The sequence below is a fragment of the Mustela lutreola genome, chromosome 14 (genome assembly GCF_030435805.1).
Source record: "Mustela lutreola isolate mMusLut2 chromosome 14, mMusLut2.pri, whole genome shotgun sequence".
Lineage (NCBI taxonomy): Eukaryota > Metazoa > Chordata > Mammalia > Carnivora > Mustelidae > Mustela > Mustela lutreola.
Genome location: NC_081303.1, coordinates 51,976,714 through 51,998,795, shown reverse-complemented (window position 1 = coordinate 51,998,795; position 22,082 = coordinate 51,976,714). Strand labels below are relative to the sequence as shown.

The 22,082-nt window shown below is 36.3% G+C and overlaps 1 protein-coding gene and 1 long non-coding RNA gene across 8 annotated transcripts in view; one reads left to right on the top strand and one right to left on the bottom strand.

The window, feature by feature from the left end:
• The window catches only part of LOC131814438 (uncharacterized), a 225,072-nt gene that overhangs the window by 149,208 nt on the left and 53,782 nt on the right, over positions 1–22,082 (bottom strand). The gene's annotated exons all lie outside the window — the stretch shown is intronic.
• Positions 13,122–22,082, top strand: part of LOC131814432 (complement factor H-like) — a 35,648-nt gene continuing 26,687 nt past the window's right edge. For 5 of the 7 annotated variants that reach the window (XM_059145358.1, XM_059145357.1, XM_059145362.1 and 2 more), the window contains exon 1: positions 13,124–13,288. In XM_059145358.1, coding sequence (XP_059001341.1) covers positions 13,231–13,288 — 58 coding nt within the window. In that variant the 5' untranslated portion in view covers positions 13,124–13,230. Of the gene's footprint in view, positions 13,289–22,082 lie in introns of all 7 variants that reach the window. The other 2 variants (XM_059145361.1, XM_059145360.1) reach the window with 1 other exon arrangement.

The window sequence follows — 22,082 nt, the reverse complement described above, 5'->3', positions numbered from 1 at the left end:
TGATGGTGCACCAACACCACTTCATCTAGGTAATTCAGGATAACATCATCAATGATGTCATGTTGCTAATATGCAACTTTGATAAGAAGTAATGAGAACAACACTTTCATTCTGTGATCCTCCTCCAAAAACACATAACCTCAATAAAATGAAGAAGAACTTCAGAAAAGCTCCAACGGAGGGACAGTTCAAAATAGCTGAACAAATTGTCAGGGAAACAAAGAAGACATAATGACTAAATGTAACGTGATGTGATACTATTGGTGGGATTTTGGTAAAGAAAAGGGATGTTAGATAAAAAACTAAGAAAATTGGAGTAAAGCATGGAGCTTAGTTAATTACAGTGTATCGCTCTTGTTTCATTAGTCATGAAAAATGTACCATAGTAATGCAAAACGTTAACCACAGGGGAAGCTGAATACAGTTATCCAGGGATTCTGTGCACTATATTCGCAACATTTCTTTAAGTTGGAAATTATTCTAAAGAAAGTCTATTAAATGTTAGCACAAAGAGAACTGACAATATGGATATTCTTATATCGATTTTTAAAATGTACTTCATAATTAAAATCTTTCCACCAAGAAAAGAAAATGGAGTAGAAGTTCATGAAAATTAGCCTGTTGAGCACTCATTTTTTTTTCCAAAATTCAGTTGGAGTATCTCCTCTATTTTGAAGCCTTCTAATTATATGATTTATGTTCCTTTTCTAATCAGTGTTACACTTATTGGTATGTTTACTTGTGTCCCTCTGTCTTACCGTAAGTTCCCAAAACTATGATTATTTTTGTGTTCATGGTCATCATCCAGCTAACATAAGTACATGTAGTTATCAGTATGTCCTTATTAAATGCATGGAGATTGAGACTATGGGAAAGAAAGAACTAAAGACAATGATATAGGAATGCCACATGGAAACACCAACCAGAAAATGAGACAATCAAGAAGACAAAACTGAACAAATTAAAGATTAAGAACAAAAAAAATTCAGTATCATGAAAGATAAGAAGAGGGAGTTTCAAAGAAAAAAATAGTGACAAAAACATCAAAGAGGTTATGGGGAATTTTAATAAGATTGAGTATTGTTGGTTAAATTATGTCCCCCAAAATAGTATGTTCAAGTCCTACCTCCCATAACTTTGAATGTGACTTTATTTGGAAATAGGATCTTTGCACATATAATCGAGGTAACATTAGGTCATAGTAGATTAGGGTCCATAATCAGTGATTGATGTTCTTTTAAAAGAAAGGAGGAGATATAGACACAAAAACATGGAGACCACATATGCGGAGGATGGCCACATGACAATGGAGGCAGAGACTGGAGTGATGCCACTGCAAAACAAGGAACTACAAGGATGACAACAACCATCAGAAACTGGAAGGGTATAGAAAGCTACTCTCTAGTATCTCTGGAAATGGTGATGCCCTGCCAACACCTTCACTTCAGACTTCTGACCTCTAGAATTATGAGGAAACAAATTTCTGTTCTAAACCCCCAGTTTGTGGTAATCTGTTGTAGTAGCCCTACAGAAACAATACACTGAAAAGGACTAAATAAGATTAGGAAGCTCACTGGGAGCACTGAAGCTCACTGGGAGCAAGAGGACTGTTTCAGATGAGAGACAGAAACCAAAATTATGAGTAGCTGGGATGTACGTGAGTGGTGAAGAAATTAATTTCATACTCAAAAACCATCATTTCAAAATTTTTGAAGTCATCAAAACAAAATTAAATTATACTTTTCACTTATAATAATTATTTATAATTTGTATATTAAACAATTTTGCAAGGTTAGCAAAATCCTTAACAACATGTTTTAATGTGCTATTGGGGGGCTGGGAATTAGGATGACATTCTTGAACAACAATTTGAAATGATTTTAACATAAAAATTTATAGCATCTGTAATTTTACAAGTTTACTCTCACGTTAGAAATTTCCATCCTAAATTTATTTTAGCCAATAATACATAATCGATTTTCACAGTTAAGTTCATAATGAAGTAAGACGTATCTTTTTTTTTCTTTCTTTTCTTTTCCCTGCTGCATAATCTGATTCTGCTTCTCTTTACAGCAAGTTCTATGAGCAAAGATCAGGATACCATTTCATTTCTTGTTACTCAGGTCAATATATAGTTCAATCCTAAAATAACATAAGGAATAAAAGAATACTTCAATTTGGGTCCACTAACCCTGAATCCTACACTGTGTTTGCCATCAGATGGTTACTGCTGGTAGGGAGATTATATCCAAACAAGCAGCAGCCATTTTTTCCCATTAAGGGTTAACCTCAACTAACTTTGACCATTGTTTCTAGGAGCAAAAGAAAGTTATTGTTTTCATAACCTTTTATTTAATGTTTTTATTTATTTATTTACTTATTTTTAAAAGGTTTTATTTATTTATTTATTTATTTGACACAGAGAGAGAGAGAAAGCACAAGTAGGCAGAGAGGCAGGCAGAGAAGGGGGGGTGGGAAGCAGGCTCCCCGCTGAGCAGAGAGACCAATGTGGGTCTCGATCCCAGGATGCTGAGATCATGACCTGAATGAAGGCAGAGGCTTAACCTACTGAGCCACCCAGGAGCCCCTCAATGTTTTTATTTAAATTCAAGTTATCTAGCTAATACTGTAATATTGGTTTTAGGAATAAAACCCAGTGATTCATCACTTACTTAAAACACCAAGGGCTCATCACAGCAAGCGTCTTCCTTAATGCCCATCACCCAATTAACCCAATCCCCTGTCCACCTCCCCTCCAACAAATCATATCATAAGGCTGTCTGGGTTTAGCCAGTTTCCCCCACTTTTAATGTTTTTTTAAAAGTAAATGCTGTAACCATTTCAAGATGTCAGTATCAGAACATTCTTCCTCAGGGCACATGAAACAGAACATTGCAGTAAGCCTCAGTTTACACAACAACTAAAGATAATAGGACTAAAGATAACAAATGAGACAAGGATGGTTGACTATTTTATTCAACAGTTCAACTGTTTTTCGTATATAAGTCCCCAGAGTTACAATCTTCAGGAAATGACAATTTTAATCTGTGAATAATTTAAAAAATTGAGTTTTATATACAATCTAAAGGGATCTTTGTAGTCTTGGCCTTCAGATTTATTTATGATCATTTCAATTTATTTCTAATCATTTCTTTACAGAGAAAAATAAAAGCTGGAATACCATTAAGGAGGAGCCCAAGGAATTGAAAGTATGTTCCATCTTTTTGTTTATTGAAACTGTGCTATGGGTTGGTTTTTAAATTACGGTATTTCTACAGATTAAATTGGGGAGATGATTACTACAAATTATCTTTGGAGAAATACTTTGTGAATGGAACTTTATTCTCCCAGAATACTTTTTAAAAATCTGTTTTATAATCAATTGTATTTTTGTTGACTTGCTAGTGACATTAGAAATACTATAACATGATGTTTAATTACTAATTAACCAGATTTCTTAGCCGAATATAAACTTAAGCAGTGGAACTGGCAGCATTCACAATTTTAGGATATAAATAGAATCTTACATCTCTAATCTACTAAAACTTGGTCATGTATGCAGCCTGATTTTTACATACGTTTCATTCCCTTTGATTTTTAAATTCATGTCAAAACTGAACCAAACAGACGTTCTCAGGTATCATTTTATGTTTGAATTTCATTTAAATGATGACATATAAGCTGACTTAACTGTCTATATTACCTGGGCTATTAACCATATATTTTCAACTAACTACACATCATAGGCAAGACTTATTTTATTTTCCCAAGAAATACTCACTTGCAGTACATAATTTAATGGATATTTCTGGAAAGACAACTGACAAAAAGAAACTATATTCTATCAAATACATCTTAGTATCATTACACAAAATCTTACATTGTGTTCTTATAAGTCTTCATTAGAGAAAAGAAAAAAAAAAGGAAAAGATTAATTGTAAGAGTTTCCCCAGTCCAGGGGTGCCTGGGTGGCTCAGTGGGTTAAGGCCTCTGCCTTTAGCTCAGGTCATGATCTTGGGGTCCTGGGATCGAATCCCGCATCGGGCTCTCTGTTCAGAAGGGAGCCTGCTTCCCTCTCCCTCTCTGCCTGCCTCTCTGCCTACTTTTGATCTCTCTCTGTCAAATAAACAAATGAAATCTTTAAAAAAAAAAAAAAAAGAGTTTTCTTAATCCAGAGCAAAAACTAGTAACAGAGTTTGGGAATAGGGTAGCCCCCATTTATCTGTAGGGATACATTCAAGATTCCCAGTGGATGCCTGAAATTACAGATAGTATTGTGTCGCGGACCAGTGCAAGAAGTCCCAGGGAAGACTGAGAGAGAACGGTGGGGAATTAAGAAAAACAAGAGACAGAAAGCTGGGATCAGGAGGTCTCCATGGGCAGATGACCCAGTGAAGCCCCAACCTGCATAAGAAACTTTATTTTATAATTTAATAAAAAGAATTGTCATTAAGGAGCTTGAGGTCGGAGGACCACAAGTCCCACGTGACTGCCTTGCTTCAAAACAAGAGAGTTTTCTCAAGCATATTTACAGAGGCACTCAAGGACTGTGTCAGCGTGACCCAGACTGATCCTGTGAGTGAGCCAAATCAAGTAATGAGGGAACTGCAGGGATTGTGGGAGCTAGCCCTTGGCAAGACTCTCTTGACTGAAGGACTGTGTCAGCTTGCAGTTAGTTCCCCAACAATATTGCACCCTATATATATTTGATGTTTTTTCCTACACATACATACATATATCAGTATGATAAAGTTTAGTTTACAATTTAGGTATAATAAGAGATTAACAACAATAACAAACCATGAAATAGAATAATTATTACACTATACTGTGACAAAAATTATGTGAATGTGGTCTACCTCTCTCTACATCTTCTAGCACTGTACTCACCATTCTTCTTGTGATGATGTGAGATGATGAGATGAAGTGTGGTGAATGATGCAGGCATTGTGATCTAACATTAGGCTACTTCTGACCTTCTGATGACACGTCAGAAGGAGAATCACCTGCTTCCAGACCAGGGGTGACCATGGGTAATTGAAACTATGGGCAAGAGAGCATCCTGTGTATATGCTTGGAGTAGAATGTGGTTATCCTAGTGTTAAATCTTCAAATATGATTCCAGACAGCATGGCTTCAAGTCTACTTGAGGAATCTACTTAATTCCCTCTGAAATTCAGCTTCCCCTATGTGGAAAAAGGGAATGATAGAACTACCCTACAAGGTTTATAAGGGAATGAAAACAGATAATACATTTAACAGAGATAAAAATTAATCATTAATTAGCAGTTACCATTATATCAGTAGAGCTTAGAAAGTTGAAATAGTGTCAATGCAGGGTCAAACAAGAGGCTTGCTCACAGATCTTTTTCTTAATTATGTTCAATTAGCCACCATTTAGTACATCGATAGTTTTTGATGTAGTGTTCAATGACTCATTAGTTGCATATTAACCCAGCGCTCATTAGATCACCTGATTTCCTTAATGCCTATCACCCAGGTGTCTCATCCCTCCCTCCTGCAACCATCAATTTGTTTTCCAGGTCAAGAATCTCTCTAGGTTTGTCTCCCTCTCTGATTTCTTCTCATTCCGTTTTCCCTCCTTTCTCCTATAGTCTGCACTATTCTTTATGTTCCATATATGAGTAAAACCATATGACAATTGTCTTTCTCTGATTGACTTATTTCACTTCATATAATACTCTCCAGTTCAATCCATGTTGATGGGAATGGTAGGTACTCACCTTTTCTTTTTTCTTTTCTTTTTTTTTTTAAGATTTTATTTATTTATTTGACAGACAGAGATCACAAGTAGGCAGAGAGGCAGGCAGAGAGAGAGGAGGAAGCAGGCTCCCTGCTGAGCAGAGAGCCCGATGTGAGGCTCGATCCCAGGACCCTGAGATCATGACCTGAGCCGAAGGCAGAGGCTTAACCCACTGAGCCACCCAAGTGCCCCAGTAGCCACCTTTTCTGATGGCAGAGTAATATTCCATTTTATGTCTGAACCACTGAACCATATCTTCTGTTTCCATTCATCTGTTGAAGAACATCTCACATCCTTTCACAGTTTGGCCATTGAGGACATTGCTGCTATGAATATCGGGGTGCAGGTACCCCTTTTTTTCACTTCATCTTGGGCCAGTAGTGCAATTGCTGGGTGGTAGGGTAGCTCTATTTTTAACATCTTGAGGAATCTCCATACTGTTTTTCCAGAGTGGCTGTACCACTTTCCATTCCCACCAACAGGGCAAGAGAGTTCCCCTTTCTCTGAATCCTTGTCAGCACCAGTTGTTTCTTGTGTTGTTGACTTTAGCCATTCTGACAGATGTGAGATGACATCTCATTGTGGTTTTGATGTGTATTTCTCTGATGATAAGTGATGCTGACCATCTTTTCATTTGTCTCTTGGCCATCAACATGTCTTCCTTGGAAAAATATCTATTCATGCCTTCTGCATGTTTTTTAATTGAATTATTCATTTGGGGGATGTTGAGTTTGATAAGTTTGTATTTATTTTGGTTATTAATCTAGTCAAATTTTGAAAGAAGAGAATAATTGAGAGTACATCTTCAGATCACAACAAAATTAAACAAGAACACTTACATAATAAACCCAGTGCTAATCACAGGTGCTCTCCTTCATACTCATCACCCTTTAAACCATCCACCCCTCTAACCACCCTCAGTTTATTCTCTACAGTTACAAGTCTGTTTTATGGTTTTCCTCACTCTTTTCTCCACCTATGTTCATGTGTTACATTTCCTAAATTCCTCATATAAGTGAAATCATATGGTATTTGTCTTTATAAGAAATCAACTTAAAAGATAACTAGAAAATCTCCAAGTTCCCAGAAACTGACACTTCCTCAGAAATTTCATTTTCTTATTATTTTTTTATTTTTTATTTTAAAAATTAGAGTGGGACTTGTAGATATTGCTGCGTGCATTCACTAAGCTTAGAGAAGTGATAAGGAAATGGACTCACACATATCCAATTGTCTGGTTTATGAGGAAAGTCAGAGTAAAGCATTGTCATAGGAAAGAGATGATATTTTCAGTAAACAGAGCCAATGTTGCCCTTCATTATACCATATACAGAAGTCAAATGCAATCTTAAATGTGAGAGAGAAAACAATGCTTTTAGAGGAAAGCATCATTGTACCCTAGGAGTAGGCAAAGAATCCTTAAATAGAACACAAAATGTGCTAAACCAGTAGCAATAAAAAAAAAAATCAAAATTTGTTCTATTTTAAAATTTTAAAAAATGTCTTTTCTTCTTATGCTCCAAGCATTTTCTTTTTTTTATCCATTGCAATTGTTATATCCTGTAACATTTGCAAGGAAATGTTCTCCTGTAGCTAGAACAATGAACACGCAAGGGGCCTTAATGACCCAGAATTCTTTTTTGCTTAAACATGGCAGTGAATTCAGCATGACTTTGTGATTTGAACCCTCTGAAAAACTTTCAGCTTCAAAAGTAGGCTACCTTTGTCAGTTGGACTCTTCAAGAATATGTTTCAAAAAATAAGAGTCAAGCATAATCATGTAAACAAAACATTTAATTGTTCAATTTAAAATGCAGAAATTCTACCCATTAAAAAACACTGAGCATTGATCTATGGGTCTGTTTTTGTGCCAGTACCATACTGTCTTGATGATGACAACTTTGTAATAGAGCTTGAAGTCCAGACTTGTGATGCCACCAACGTTGGCTTTCTTTTTCAATATCCCTTTGGCTATTCGAGGTCTTTTCTGGTTCCATATAAATTTTAGAATTATTTGTTCCATTTCTTTGAAAAAGATGGATGGTACTTTGATAGGAATTGCATTAAATGTGTAGATTGCTTTAGGTAGCATAGACATTTTCACAATATTTATTCTTCCAATCCAGGAGCATGGAACATTTTTCCATTTCTTTGTGTCTTCCTCAGTTTCTTTCATGAGTACTTTATAGTTTTCTGAGTATAGATTCTGTGTCTCTTTGGTTAGGTTTATTCCTAGGTATCTTATGGTTTGGGGTGCAATTGGAAATAGGATTGACTCCTTAATTTCCCTTTCTTCTGTCTTGCTGTTGGTGTAGAGAAATGCAACTGATTTCTGTGCATTGATTTTATATCCTGACACTTTACTGAATTCCTGTATAAGTTCTAGCAGTTTTGGAGTGGAGTCTTTTGGGTTTTTCACATATAGTATCATATCATCTGCGAAGAGTGATAATTTAACTTCTTCTTTGCCGATTTGGATGCCTTTAATTTCCTTTTGCTGTCTGATTGCTGAGGCTAAGACCTCTAGTACTATGTTGAATAGCAGTGGTGATAATGGACATCCCTGCCGTGTTCCTGACCTTAGCGGAAAAGCTTTCAGTTTTTCTCCATTGAGAATGATATTTGCGGTGGGTTTTTCATAGATGGCTTTGATGATATTGAGGTATGTGCCCTCTATCCCTACACTTTGAAGAGTTTTGATCAGGAAGGGATGCTGTACTTTGTCAAATGCTTTTTCAGCAACTATTGAGAGTATCATATGGTTCTTGTTCTTTCTTTTATTGATGTGTTGTATCACATTGACTGATTTGCGGATGTTGAACCAACCTTGTAGCCCTGGAATAAATCCTACTTGGTCGTGGTGAATAATCTTTTTAATGTACTGTTGAATCCTATTGGCTAGTATTTTATTGAGTATTTTCGCATCTGTGTTCATCAAGGATATTGGTCCATAGCTCTCTTTTTTGGTGGTATCCCTGTCTGGTTTTGGGATCAAGGTGATGCTGGCCTCATAAAATGAGTTTGGAAGTTTTCCTTCCATTTCTATTTTTTGGAACAGTTTTAGGAGAATAGGAATTAGTTCTTCTTTAAATGTTTGGTATAATGCCCCCGGGAAGCCGTCTGGCCCTGGGCTTTTGTTTGTTTGGAGATTTTTAATGACTGTTTTAATCTCCTTACTGGTTATGGGTCTGTTCAGGCTTTCTATTTCTTCCTGGTTCAGTTGTGGTAGTTTATGTTTCTAGGAATGCATCCATTTCTTCCAGATTGTCAAATTTATTGCCGTAGAGTTGCTCATAGTATGTTCTTATAATAGTTTGTATTTCTTTGGTGTTAGTTGTGATCTCTCCTCTTTCATTCATGATTTTATTTATTTGGGTCCTTTCTCTTTTCTTTTTGATAAGTCGGGCCAGGGGTTTATCAATTTTATTAATTCTTTCAAAGAACCAGCTCTTACTTTCATTGATTTGGTCTATTGTTTTTTTGGTTTCTATTTCATTGATTTCTGCTCTGATCTTTATGATTTCTCTTCTCCTGCTGGGCTTAGGGTTTCTTTCTTGTTCTTTCTCCAGCTCCTTTAGGTGTAGGGTTAGGTTGTGTACCTGAGACCTTTCTTGTTTCTTGAGAAAGGCTTGTACCGCTATATATTTTCCTCTCAGGACTGCCTTTGTTGTGTCCCACAGATTTTGAACCGTTGTATTTTCATTATCATTTGTTTCCATGATTTTTTTTTCAATTCTTCTTTAATTTCCCGGTTGACCCATTCATTCTTTAAAAGGATGCTGTTTAGTCTCCATGTATTTTGGTTCTTTTCAAACTTCCTTTTGTGGTTGAGTTCTAGCTTTAGAGCATTGTGGTCTGAAAATATGCAGGGAATGATCCCAATCTTTTGATCCCGGTTGAGTCCTGATTTAGGACCGAGGATGTGATCTATTCTGGAGAATGTTCCATGTGCACTAGAGAAGAATGTGTATTCTGTTGCTTTGGGATGAAATGTTCTGAATATATCTGTGATGTCCATCTGGTCCAGTGTGTCGTTTAAGGCCTTTATTTCCTTGCTGATCTTTTGCTTGGATGATCTGTCCATTTCAGTGAGGGGAGTGTTAAAGTCCCCTACTATTATTGTATTATTGTTGATGTGTTTCTTTGATTTTGTTATTAATTGGTTTATATAGTTGACTGCTCCCACGTTGGGGGCATAAGTGGTTCTGGGAAAATTGGACAGCCACATGCAGAAAAATGAAATTGGACCATTTCCTTACACCACACACGAAAATAGACTCAAAATGGATGAAGGACCTCAATGTGTGAAAGGAATCCATCAAAATCCTTGAGGAGAACACAGGCAGCAACCTCTTCGACCTCAGTCGCAGCAACATCTTCCTAGGAACAACGCCAAAGGCAAGGGAAGCAAGGGCAAAAATGAACTATTGGGATTTCATCAAGATCAAAAGCTTTTGCACAGCAAAGGAAACAGTTAACAAAATCAAAAGACAACTGACAGAATGGGAGAAGATATTTGCAAACGACATATCAGCTAAAGGACTAGTGTCCAGAATCTATAAAGAACTTAGCATACTCAACACCCAAAGAACAAATAATCCAATCAAGAAATGGGCAGAGGACATGAACAGACATTTCTGCAAAGAAGACTTCCAGATGGCCAAGAGACACATGAAAAAGTGCTCCATATCACTCGGCATCAGGGAAATACAAATCAAAACCACAATGCGGTATCACCTCACACCAGTCAGAATGGCTAAAATCAACAAGTCAGGAAATGACAGATGCTGGAGAGGATGCGGAGAAAGGGGAACCCTCCTACACTGTTGGTGGGAATGCAAGCTGGTGCAACCTCTCTGGAAAACAGCATGGAGGTTCCTCAAAATGTTGAAAATAGAACTGCCCTATGACCCAGCAATTGCACTATTGGGTATTTACCCTAAAGATACAAACGTAGTGATCCAAAGGGGCACGCGTACTCGAATGTTTATAGCAGCAATGTCCACAATAGCCAAACTATGGAAAGAACCTAGATGTCCATCAACAGATGAATGGATGAAGAAGATGTGGTATATATACACAATGGAATACTATGCAGCCATCAAAAGGAATGAAATCTTGCCATTTGCGACAACATGGATGGAACTAGAGCGTATCATGCTTAGCGAAATAAGTCAAGCAGAGAAAGACAACTATCATATGATCCCCCTGATATGAGGAAGTGGTGATACAACATGGAGGCTTAAGTGGGTAGAAGAAGAATAAATGAAAGAAGATTGGATTGGGAGGGAGACAAAACATAAGTGACTCTTAATCTCACAAAACAAACTGAATTTGCTGGTTGAGGGGGTTTGGGAGAAGGGGGTGGGATTATGGACATTGGGGAGGGTATGTGCTTTGGTGAGTGCTGTGAAGTGTGTAAACCTGGTGATTCACAGACCTGTACCCCTGGGGATAAAAATATATGTTTATAAAAAATAAAAAATTATTAAAAAAAAAAACTATCAGACAAAGAAAAAAAAAAAAAACACTGAGCAAAATGACAACCCACTGACTGAAGAAGATAGCCATAATAAATATGTCCAAGAATGTCTAGGAATATAAAAAGAATTCCTACAATGAGATAAGTAGAAGACTGATAACTGAATAGAAAATATATGTATGTATATACGCAGAAGACTTGAATGCATAGTTCACCAAAGAGGATCTCTAAATGACCAATCATGACATGAAAGTCGCTCAACTTCATTTGTCCTCAGGAAAATGCAAACTAAAGCCCTAGAGAATTACAGATCTGTGTTCACCAGAATGGCTAAAATTACACAGATTGAAAACATGAAGTGTGTTGAGGATTTGGAGCAGTTCGCTCATGGCTGATGGGAACACCAATTGGCATAATCCTTTCAGAAGCCTCTCTGATGCGACCTGTTACACCTAGACATGTTCTTCGTTCTGTCCAACCTTCCCCCCTTAGGTGTGCACTCATCAGAAATGAGGACATGTCTTTGTCAAAACCCTCACAACAACAGCCCTATTTCTATCAGCTCCAAACTAGAATCTACTCAGATGCCCACAAACAGAAACACAAATGAAATGTGGTACATTCACAGAATTGAATATTACATAGCAATAAGAATTAGTAATCTGAATTAAACCCAGCAGTGTGGTTAAATAACAAACATATTTTTCATGAAAGGCTCTACACACTAAAAAAATAAATATCTTTCGGGACGCCTGGGTGGCTCAGTTGGTTAAGCAGCTGCCTTCGGCTCAGGTCATGATCCCAGCGTCCTGGGATCGAGTCCCACATCGGGCTCCTTGCTCCTCAGGGAGCCTGCTTCTCCCTCTGACTCTGCCTTCCACTCTGTCTGCCTGTGCTCGCTCTCGCTCACTCTCTCTCTGACAAATAAATAAATAAAAATCTTTAAAAAAAAACAAATAAAAATAAATATCTTTCAATTTATGTAAAATACAAAATAGTCGAATGGATTCCATGATTTTAGAGATCAGGACCATGGTCTCCCTGTGTGTGGTGAGGGAGAGGTTGAGAGGGGCTCACCGAAAGGGACCGAAAGCTGGGGCTTCCCGGATAGCTCCTGTTCTTCAGTGTCCTGAGCTTGGTGCTGGGTTCATACAGAGCCGTCTCCATCTTCACTGTCTCAATATTCATCAACCCACTTGTTTATATGCTCTTTATGCATATTATGTTTCAGTAAAAGGTTTAAAAACTCAGTGTTCAAATTTATTGATTTTTGAATTATTAAATGCAGTTATGACCAAGGAGAGTGATCCTGTTGCTTCACACACATATTTTAGAAGCCCTAAAAGGAATAATTTCCTGGATTGTGGGAAAAGTAGGCCAGCACTACGTTCTTGGCAAAGTTTGCTCACATTGGTCTGGGTCTTGTTTGTGTAAACACTGACTCACTCCAAGTTCTGTAAATGATTTTTTTCAATATTATTTTATTTTTTCAGTGTCAAGATTCATTGTTTATGCACCACACCCGTGCTCCATGCAATAGGGGCCCTCCTTACTACCCACCACCAGGCTCACCCATCCCCCAACCAAGAGTTTCTATTCTTTTATCTTTTGAGGGTTTATGAAATCCAGAGGATATCAGCAGTTACTGCTTTGCACATTCCAAGAACTTGAACATATTCTAGCAGAGACCATGCCTGGGTTAATGAAACAAATGAAAAGCAGGCCACAGCATTAACATTCAGTGGGAATGCAGGGAGAATCAGATTCAAACTGACTCTGCTGGGGTTTGGGGTTAATTTTTTTCTTCTACCTTGCAAAATTTCTGAGGGGCGGAGCATCTGGTACTCCCTTTAATTCCCGAGTTGTGTTTCAATTTCCTTTTGAGCAAGTGCTTTCCTGCACTAATCGCATTTCGTAGAGGAAGAGAACTTGACATAGTGTGAACACTGTCAGCTATTAAATGTACCCATAAAAGATCCTCAGAATGAGATTTCCAGGGGAGATCATTTGGCTTATATTGTGGGCTGTTTGTGTTTCAGAAGGTAAGAGTAAGAAAAGGGAGACTTTTCCTATATTATAAAACACTTGCTAATATGCTTTGCATGGTGGCAGTAGGGATTCGGTCTAGAAAATGTGATTTAATTACTGTTCTCTAGCTTCATGTGTGTGTGAGTGCCTTTTGACATTGCTAAGTTTAAAAACTTGTAAGTAGCCTATTTAAATGATATGATTATTTATCATGATTTTATCTAATATAAAAACTCAAAAATGGGTTTTTTTAAGATTTTATTTATTCATTTTCAAGAAAGAGAAACAGAGAGGCAGAGAGAGGACAAGCAAGGGAAGAGGCAGAGGGAAAGGTAGAATCAGACGCCCCGCTGAGCTGGAACTTCCCCCTACCCCACACACACACCCTGAGGATCCATCACGGGACCTGGAGATCATGAGCTAAGCCAAAGGCAGACGCTTAACCATCTAAACCACCCAGGTACTCTCAAAAAATGTTTTAATAAACATTTTGAAAACTGTAATTATCATAATAATTTCTCTTGAAATTATCATAATTTTTTCTGCTTCGAGTTTTCACCAAAACGTTTTGGGTGAAGGTATTAAGAAGTGTAGAACATATATAGAACCAGAAAAGAAATTAGACAATAGAAACCATCAAATCATCAAATAATTAAAATTATTTCAGAGATAGATGATAACTCTCTCTAAAGAAAAATCCATGCATCATTTATAATTGATATGCCACAGCCTTAGAAGTCTTGCAGTGAAGCAAGCATTACTTGTATCATTAGAATGAAAATATCACATAAATTTGAACATGCAATGTTTGTAACGCTGAGTTATTCAAAAGGGTTTCTTCCTGTGGTGTATTTGACATATATTCTAGAACAGTCTTTAGGAGTAGTGAATATGAATGTAGAAGGTTTTTTTCTGGTAACAGTAAGACAGTTACCAGATTTATAATTAAATTTAATTCTAACCTTCCTTCTCAATAGATTAAAAGGTTTCTTTGGAAGCAATTTGGTTTCTAATTAGTGATAGGTAACTAAGTTATGTGATAATATTTGACTGACATTTTTAAACCAAATTAGTTACTTAGCATTCATCAATATTCAAAACTTTTCACTAAGTCAACAAGTTTTGATTGAACCCTTACTTCATGTCAGCCTCTAAGCATTGAGAAATATTAGCAAATAACAGAAAATCTCTCTCCCTGAGCATCTTTCAATCTAGAAAATAAACGTAGCTCTCTCTTTAATTATATCCTTTAGTCGTTTTTGTAAGGTTTATTCAAATGTATTTTCTAGGATAGAGCCTTTTTTCAGTTTTGCATTCTAATATACCACTGCTTGCTTTTTACCATGGTAACCTTAAATCTAGTCACCTTTTAAACTAGGTATTCCATCGTTCCTCTGCACACATAAATATTACAGTTAGTATTCAAAAGTAAAATATTGTATTGGCAAAGACTTCCAGAACCCTGTTATAGTTACCAACCATACCAAATATCTTTTTCTTTTTTTTTGAAGATTTTATTTATTCATTTGACAGAGAAAGAGAGCACAAGCAGGGGCACCACCAGACAGAGGGAGAGGGAGAAGCTCCTAAGTAGGAGCCCAATGTGGGACTCGATCCCAGGATCTTGGGATCGTGACCTGAGCTAAGGGGAGATGCTTACTTAACCAACTGAACCACCCGGGGACCCCATAAATCTTTATTTCTTTACCTAAGTGGTTTTTGTGTTTTCTTTAGCAGGAATACTTTCAGTGTCTTAAAATTCACATATTGTTTGCTGAGGTTTTATGTAGATATCATATGTCACATACGGAAGATTTGTTTTATTTGTAGTTCATGTTTACAACTCAAGAATTGAGACCTAGTTTAATTAAATGGTTTAAGAGGTTACAAAGTGGAATTGGAATTAAATTTAGTGCTACAAAATATGTAATAAAAATTAAATCATAGCGATTTAAACTCCTTACATAATTGATTCTAGTTGACTCATTTTATCTGTATTTTATATTTCATCAAAATGTGTTTAACTGTATGTGATTTGGTGAGTGCTGTGAAGTGTGTAAACCTGGTGATTCACAGACCTGTACCCCTGGGGATAAAAATATATGTTTATAAAAATAAAAAATTTAAAAAAAAATTGAAAACCCCCCCAAAAAAAAAAATGTGTTTAACTGTCATATAGGTTTCTTCTAGTTGAATACTGGCCTGAATACTACAACAATCTGCTTTATTCAAAGGAGCTTGGCATTTTAGCTTTCATAAATGGCCTCTGGTCTTTTTTAAAACTAAACATTCCTCAAAAAATGCTACTCACCAGTAAAGAGGAATAACAGACAATATGACGAATTTATTGGCCCAAGTTTCTCAGAGACCAACTAGTACCTTTTTAATGTGACGTGCTCTCTGAATTCCCATTGCCATTTGTATAGAAACATGAGTTGCTTCCTTATTAAACATCATGTTTGCAGGAGTCCCCACAGGCTGCTAAGAATTTGGTCAGATTTATAGGACAAAGTTGAGAATAACAGCCTCTTAAACATATCACATACTCTTTGAAATTAGCCACAGCCCAGAAATTCCTAGCTGATAAATGTGAAGAAATTAAAACATATTGAAACATGTCCACATATATAGACTATTTTGTATGGAGAGATATATGAGTATCTAGTTCTGGATGTTTAAGGGGCAAAAAAGTTCTTTAATTTAATTAAGGACTTAAAATATAGATCGAAGCTAGACGATTCTTTTCAATCAGAAGAGGAGGAAAAGAAATTTTATATATGGTTTCAAATTTGAGTTAACCCTAAAAAGGAAAAAATAATTGACGTTATAAATCATAAGAATTAATTCTAAACTATCTTCTGTTATGAAGTTATATTGTGAATGTTATACATGGTTATCGAAGCCAGACAACTTGAGGTAAAGGTTTTTAATCCAAAATTCTATGTTTCCATTCCAATATTATAATAAGTTTTCTCCTTCTCCCTTCACCAAAACCCCCCATTTTCAGAGATAATTGTGTGGTGTTTACCTTTATGATGTGACTTAAAGTTGTGCATTGACCCAACTGCCTTCAATATTCTCTCTTCAAAAATATGAGATCACCAGATTGAACAAACCTGAAGTTTATGTGGAATGACAAATACTCTGAACAAATACTTTAGAAGAGTGAAAGCTAGTGTTCCTCACTGCAGTTCACTGTGAATTATCAAAGTTGATAACTTCTCTGGAGCATTTGAGAGAGGAAACATAGAAAGGGATGATAAGGGTGAGGAACTGGACTAAGCAAGTCTGGCACGTGGGGTATTCCTAAGGAAGGGAGATCTGAGGAGAAGAGCCCCATGAGAAGGGTCAGAGCAGATGCCCCAGAATGTCATGAGACGGAGAGGTCAGCCAAAGCAAACCTTGATTATTTTAAGGGTAGGAATGTCCAGAGAACGCGCATGCTACTCTTCTGCCTGCACATTCTGTTCAGCTACAACTGAATTATTGAATATCACTGAAATTATTCTTAGCCAGAAGTAAGTTCCCAAATAACACACAAATTAATAAAAGTCTTCATTTTTGGCTTTTGATTGCTAGGGCTTGAGCCAAAGTCTAAATCGATCCACTTTTCTTTGCTCAATCCCTGATTGTAGGATGGTCCTTGCACTTTCCCTTCTTCCCAGAAAAGCCTCCCCCTCCTCACCCCACACACCATCCCCCACCTGCCCAGGCCTGTGAGATTCTTGCCAACTGATCTCTCCTGTGCTCACTTTACCTATTTAACAACTTTAACTGATTTCCAAATATGGTGCATAAAAAGGACATGAAGTAATTGGGGATGAGAGGAAGTGTTACAATTCAGCTGAAAATTATAAAGAAACATTATAAAATTGGCTCAGAGAAATTATTGTAATAGAACAGAAAGAAATCACAAAAATAATAGAAGGGAAGGGGTAAAAAGATTTGTTAGAACACTTCTATTTGCGTGGGCATTTTAACTCAGCACACCAAGTTTCTCAAACCTTGTTGACCAAAAGTGTAATAGACAGAAAAGTGACTACTGAAATGTTCACTTCATAGCTCCCAAAAGTTTTTATTTTTTGAACTAACCTAAAATCATCCCTGACTTCAGAATTATAAATTAAAATTTAGGACATGTGGACAAGACATACAATGGAATTACAGATATCAGAGTTTCTTGAATTCTTAAAGTAGAGCTTTAAGATCACTAAACATTTGTTCCCAAGTCTTATCTATTACATTTGCTACCATCCACTATGCTCTTTCCTGAGGTTGTCTACAATCTGCAGATGTAATAGAAAGGCTCCATGATAATTCTCTAGTATTCCACTCATTTTTTTTTTAAATTTCATTTCTTTGTTCATCCAATAATCATTTTTTGAGTGACTGTTAAGTGCCAGGCCCTATGACCAGCATTTCCCAAAAGACCATTTTTAGTAGGAAAACAAAAAGAATGGTTGTAGTATTTTATTAATATACTGTATTTTATCACATAAGGTATTGTGATAGAGATAAGCAAAAGAGAGACTACAGGATCATTTAGAGGAGGCAAGAAACCCAAATAGGAATGAGAGGATGGAGTGCAATAGGGTTGAGAAGTTGATCTGTAAGAGCCAGAATGGAGGGAGGGAAATAGGGTCACGTGGGTAGACTTCGCAGGTTGAATAGGAGTTAACCAGATAAGGGTGATAGGAAGGAGGACATTTAAGACTGAAGAAACATCAATTGGTGTACAAAAGACTAACAGTAGATCTGCAAAAATGGAGGCTTGAGATCAGTCCCCACATTTCTAAATCCTCCATCAATGGCATTTCCTCAAGTGCTGCAGCTGTAACTGGGTATAGTGTGTGTTGTTTTTCTTCTTTTTCTTTTTCAATACTTATCCTTCAAGATTGTCATGAGAATTATTCAGATGCCAAATCATTCCTGCTAGAGTTTTCAAAGGTCCTCAATTAATGTCACCCTCTGACCCAGCCCCACTTTACAGCAACCAGTCGGTCTAGACTGTTTTAAGAAGCTACCATTTTGACTTGAACAATAATCAGCATTAGGTTTTAGTGAACCAAACACCACATACCCCAAGAAACTTGATTACAGTGATGTATTCAAGCTATATCCTGAGCGTAGCTTGTTTCAGCCCTCATTACTGCATACTTGTTTTCTGCCTAACTTCTTTTTGCTAGTACCTGTTCTCCCATTTGTTTTCATAACCCTGGAATTATCTTCATGGTATTCACACTGTTAAAATTTCAAGAAGAAATTGTATAATCATATTTCTAAATTTTAAATATATTTTATTTCTTCAAATGCTTTAATAATGCAATATAATCTCTCTTTTTCTAGAGTTGTTATTTTTTTTTTTTTAACTTCATTTTGGGTACTGAGGGTCTCAGTCAGTTGAGAAACTACCTCTTGATTTCAGTTCAGGTCATGATCTCAGGGTCAGAGGACCAAGGCCTGAATAATGCTCTGCAGTTGGTACAGATGCTTTCCTCCCTCTGCTCCTCCCCCCAACCCCTCACACCTGCTCACATGTGCACATAAGTGTGCTTCCACTCTCTCTCTCTCTCTCAAAATAAATAAATAAATAAACTCTTATAGAAAATTAAAACAAAAAATAAAAACTCCATTACAACTGATATTTTCTTCATATGGATATACATATTATTTACCAAATACCTTTAATTATTCTCATGTTACTTACAAAATACTTTGAATATGTTTTATTTTAAAAAGTTAATCGGAAGGGCACCTGGGTGGCTCAGGGGATTAAAGCCTCTGCCTTCAGCTAAGGTCATGATCCTAGGGTCCTGGGATCTAGCCCCATATCAGATGCTCTGCTCAGCGGGGAGCCTGCTTCCCCCCCTCTCTCTCTCTGCCTGCCTCTCTGCCTATTTGTGATCCCTGTCAAATAAATAAATAAAATTTTAGAAAAAAAATTTAAAAAGGATCATTGGATCATATATATGTGCACATATAACTAATATGCATATATACCAATAAGAATTTGGGAAAGAAGTTTAATATAAAATGCCTACTTTTGCTATTTCCATTTTGTCCATTTGATTTATTTTTTCTAATTTGATTTTTATTTTTCTTAATAATATATTTTAATATCTATTAAATTTAAAATTAGACTAGCTGAAAGATAGTATCTCCTTTTTTTTTCCCCGAATTATTTTAGAAAAACATAATTGTATGAAGAGAACAACTTTAGTCTACCAAAACAATCTGCTACACATTTCATTAAGGTTTTCTTAAATATATAATTTATCATGATTTATTTCATTTGATTAAGAATACTTATCAAATAACAGTTTATAGATACACTGATGTTAAAACAAGTAATTAGCTCTCTGTTTTATGTTAATAACATCCCTTTAAAATTTGAAATTGGGAATATTAAATAAATGATGATTATTAAATTATCAATGATATTTGTTTTTAACTTTAAGCAATTTTTTATAATTATGTCCCTCAATTAAAAGCAAAGTGAATCCTATTCCTATCCAATAGCCAAAACCATTCATACTCTTATTTCTGGACAGAATAATTTTATTTTATTTTTTTTTAAGATTATATTTATTTATTTGTCAGAGAGAGAGAGGGAGAGCGAGTGAGCACAGGCAGACAGAGGCAGAGGGAGAAGCAGGCTCCCTGCCGAGCAAGGAGCCCGATTCAGGAGTCGATCCCAGGACGCTGGGATCATGACCTGAGCCAAAGGCAGCCGCTTAACCAACTGAGCCACCCAGGAGTCCCCGGAATAATTTTAAATTACAAAATCAGACCAAGAGAATATCTGGGTGATTTTGGTCACCCAGATATTTTTATAATTTTTTTTAAATCTATGGGACACCTGGGTAGCTCAGTGTGTTAAAACCTCTGCCTTCAGCTCAGGTCATGATCCCAGGGTCCTGGGATTGAGCCCCACATTGGGCTCTCCACACAGTGAGGAGCCTGCTTCCTCCTCTTTCCTCTCTCTCTGCCTATCTCAAATTCATTGAAGCAGAGAGTAGGATGGTAATTATCAGTGGCTTGCAAATGGAGAGGGGGGTAGGGATGAGATGATGGTCCATGGGTTTAAGCCTTCAGTTACAAGATGAATAATTCTGACGATCTAATGTACAACATGATGACTACAGTAGGTAGTAATATATTGTATATCTGCAGTTTGCTGAGAGTCAATCTTAAGCATTCTACCTACAAAAAAGTAATTATGAGGTGAATAATCAATTTTGAAAATCATTTCCAAATGCATATGTGTACAAAGTCATCTCATTGTACACTTTATATATATAATTTTGTCAATTATACTTCATTAAGTAGAAAGGAAACCATTAATAGATGTACAAAGATAATAATAAAGTGAATAACTATAAAACATAATCAAATAATAAAGGAAATCATCAAAAGTGAAAGAGATTGAAAAACAATCACAAAACAGAAGACAATTAGCCAAATGTGACAAATGAGTGTTCACCGATCAATAATTGCTTTAAATATAAATGGATTAAACTTACCTATTAAAAGGAATATAGTACTTGAATGAGTAAAACAAATAAGAACTCACTTTAGATTTAAAGACACAATAGGCTAAAAGTGAAGGAATGGAAATAGATACTTCATATGAATGGCAACCAAAGAGTATTGGAGGGGCTATCTTTCTATTGGAAAAAATTTGGCTTTATATCTAAAACTGTCTCTTGAAACAAAGAAGGACAATGTATAATAATAATGAGTCAATTCAAGAGGAAAATGTAGCAATTCTCAACATATGTGGATCCAACATTGGAATTCCTAAATATATACAGCAAATATTGACAGATCTAAAGAAGAGAAATTGACAGCAACACAATAATATTAGGAGACTTCAATACCCCACTTTGAATAATGGATAGCATACCCAGACGGAAATTCAAGAAAGAAGTTCTAGATTTGAAAAACAATATAAAAAAATGGACCTAATAGATATATATGGAATTTTCCACCCAACAGTGGAAAAGTACATTCTCCTCAACTGCACGTGAAAGATTCTATGCAGTATCTTTTCCAACCACAATGTAGTAAAATTAGAAATCAGTAACAGCAAAAAGAATGGGAAAATTCACAAATAAATAGAAAGAAAATAGCACACTCTTGAACAACAATGGATCAAAGAAGAGAGTGCAAGAGAATTTTTTTAAAGTACCTTGAGACAAATGAAAACAAAAACACAATATAACAAAATTTAGAGATGCTGCAAAAGCAGTGGAAAGAGGGCAATTTTTAGTGACAAATGCCTACTTTGAAATAGAAAATCTTATATACACAACCTAACTTTAAATGGAAAACAGCAGGAATGTTCCTCAAAATGTTGAAAATAGAACTGCCCTATGTCCCAGCAATTGCACTACTGGGTATTTACCCTAAAGATACAAACGTGGAGATCCGCAGGGGCACGTGCACCCAAATGTTTATAGCAGCAATGTCCACAATAGCCAAACTATGGAAAGAACCTAAATGTCCATCAACAGATGAATGGATAAAGAAGATGTGGTATATATACACAATGAAATACTATGCAGCCATCAAAAGAAATGAAATCTTGCCATTTGCGACAACGTGGATGGAACTAGAGCGTATCATGTTTAGAGAAAAAAGTCAAGCGGAGAAAGACAACTACCATATGATCTTCCTGATATGAGGAAGTGGTGATGCAACATGGGGGTTAAGGGGGTAGGAGAAGAATAAATGAAATAAGATGGGATTGGGAGGGAGAAAAACCCTAAGTGACTCTTAATCTCACAAAACAAAGGGTTGCTTTGA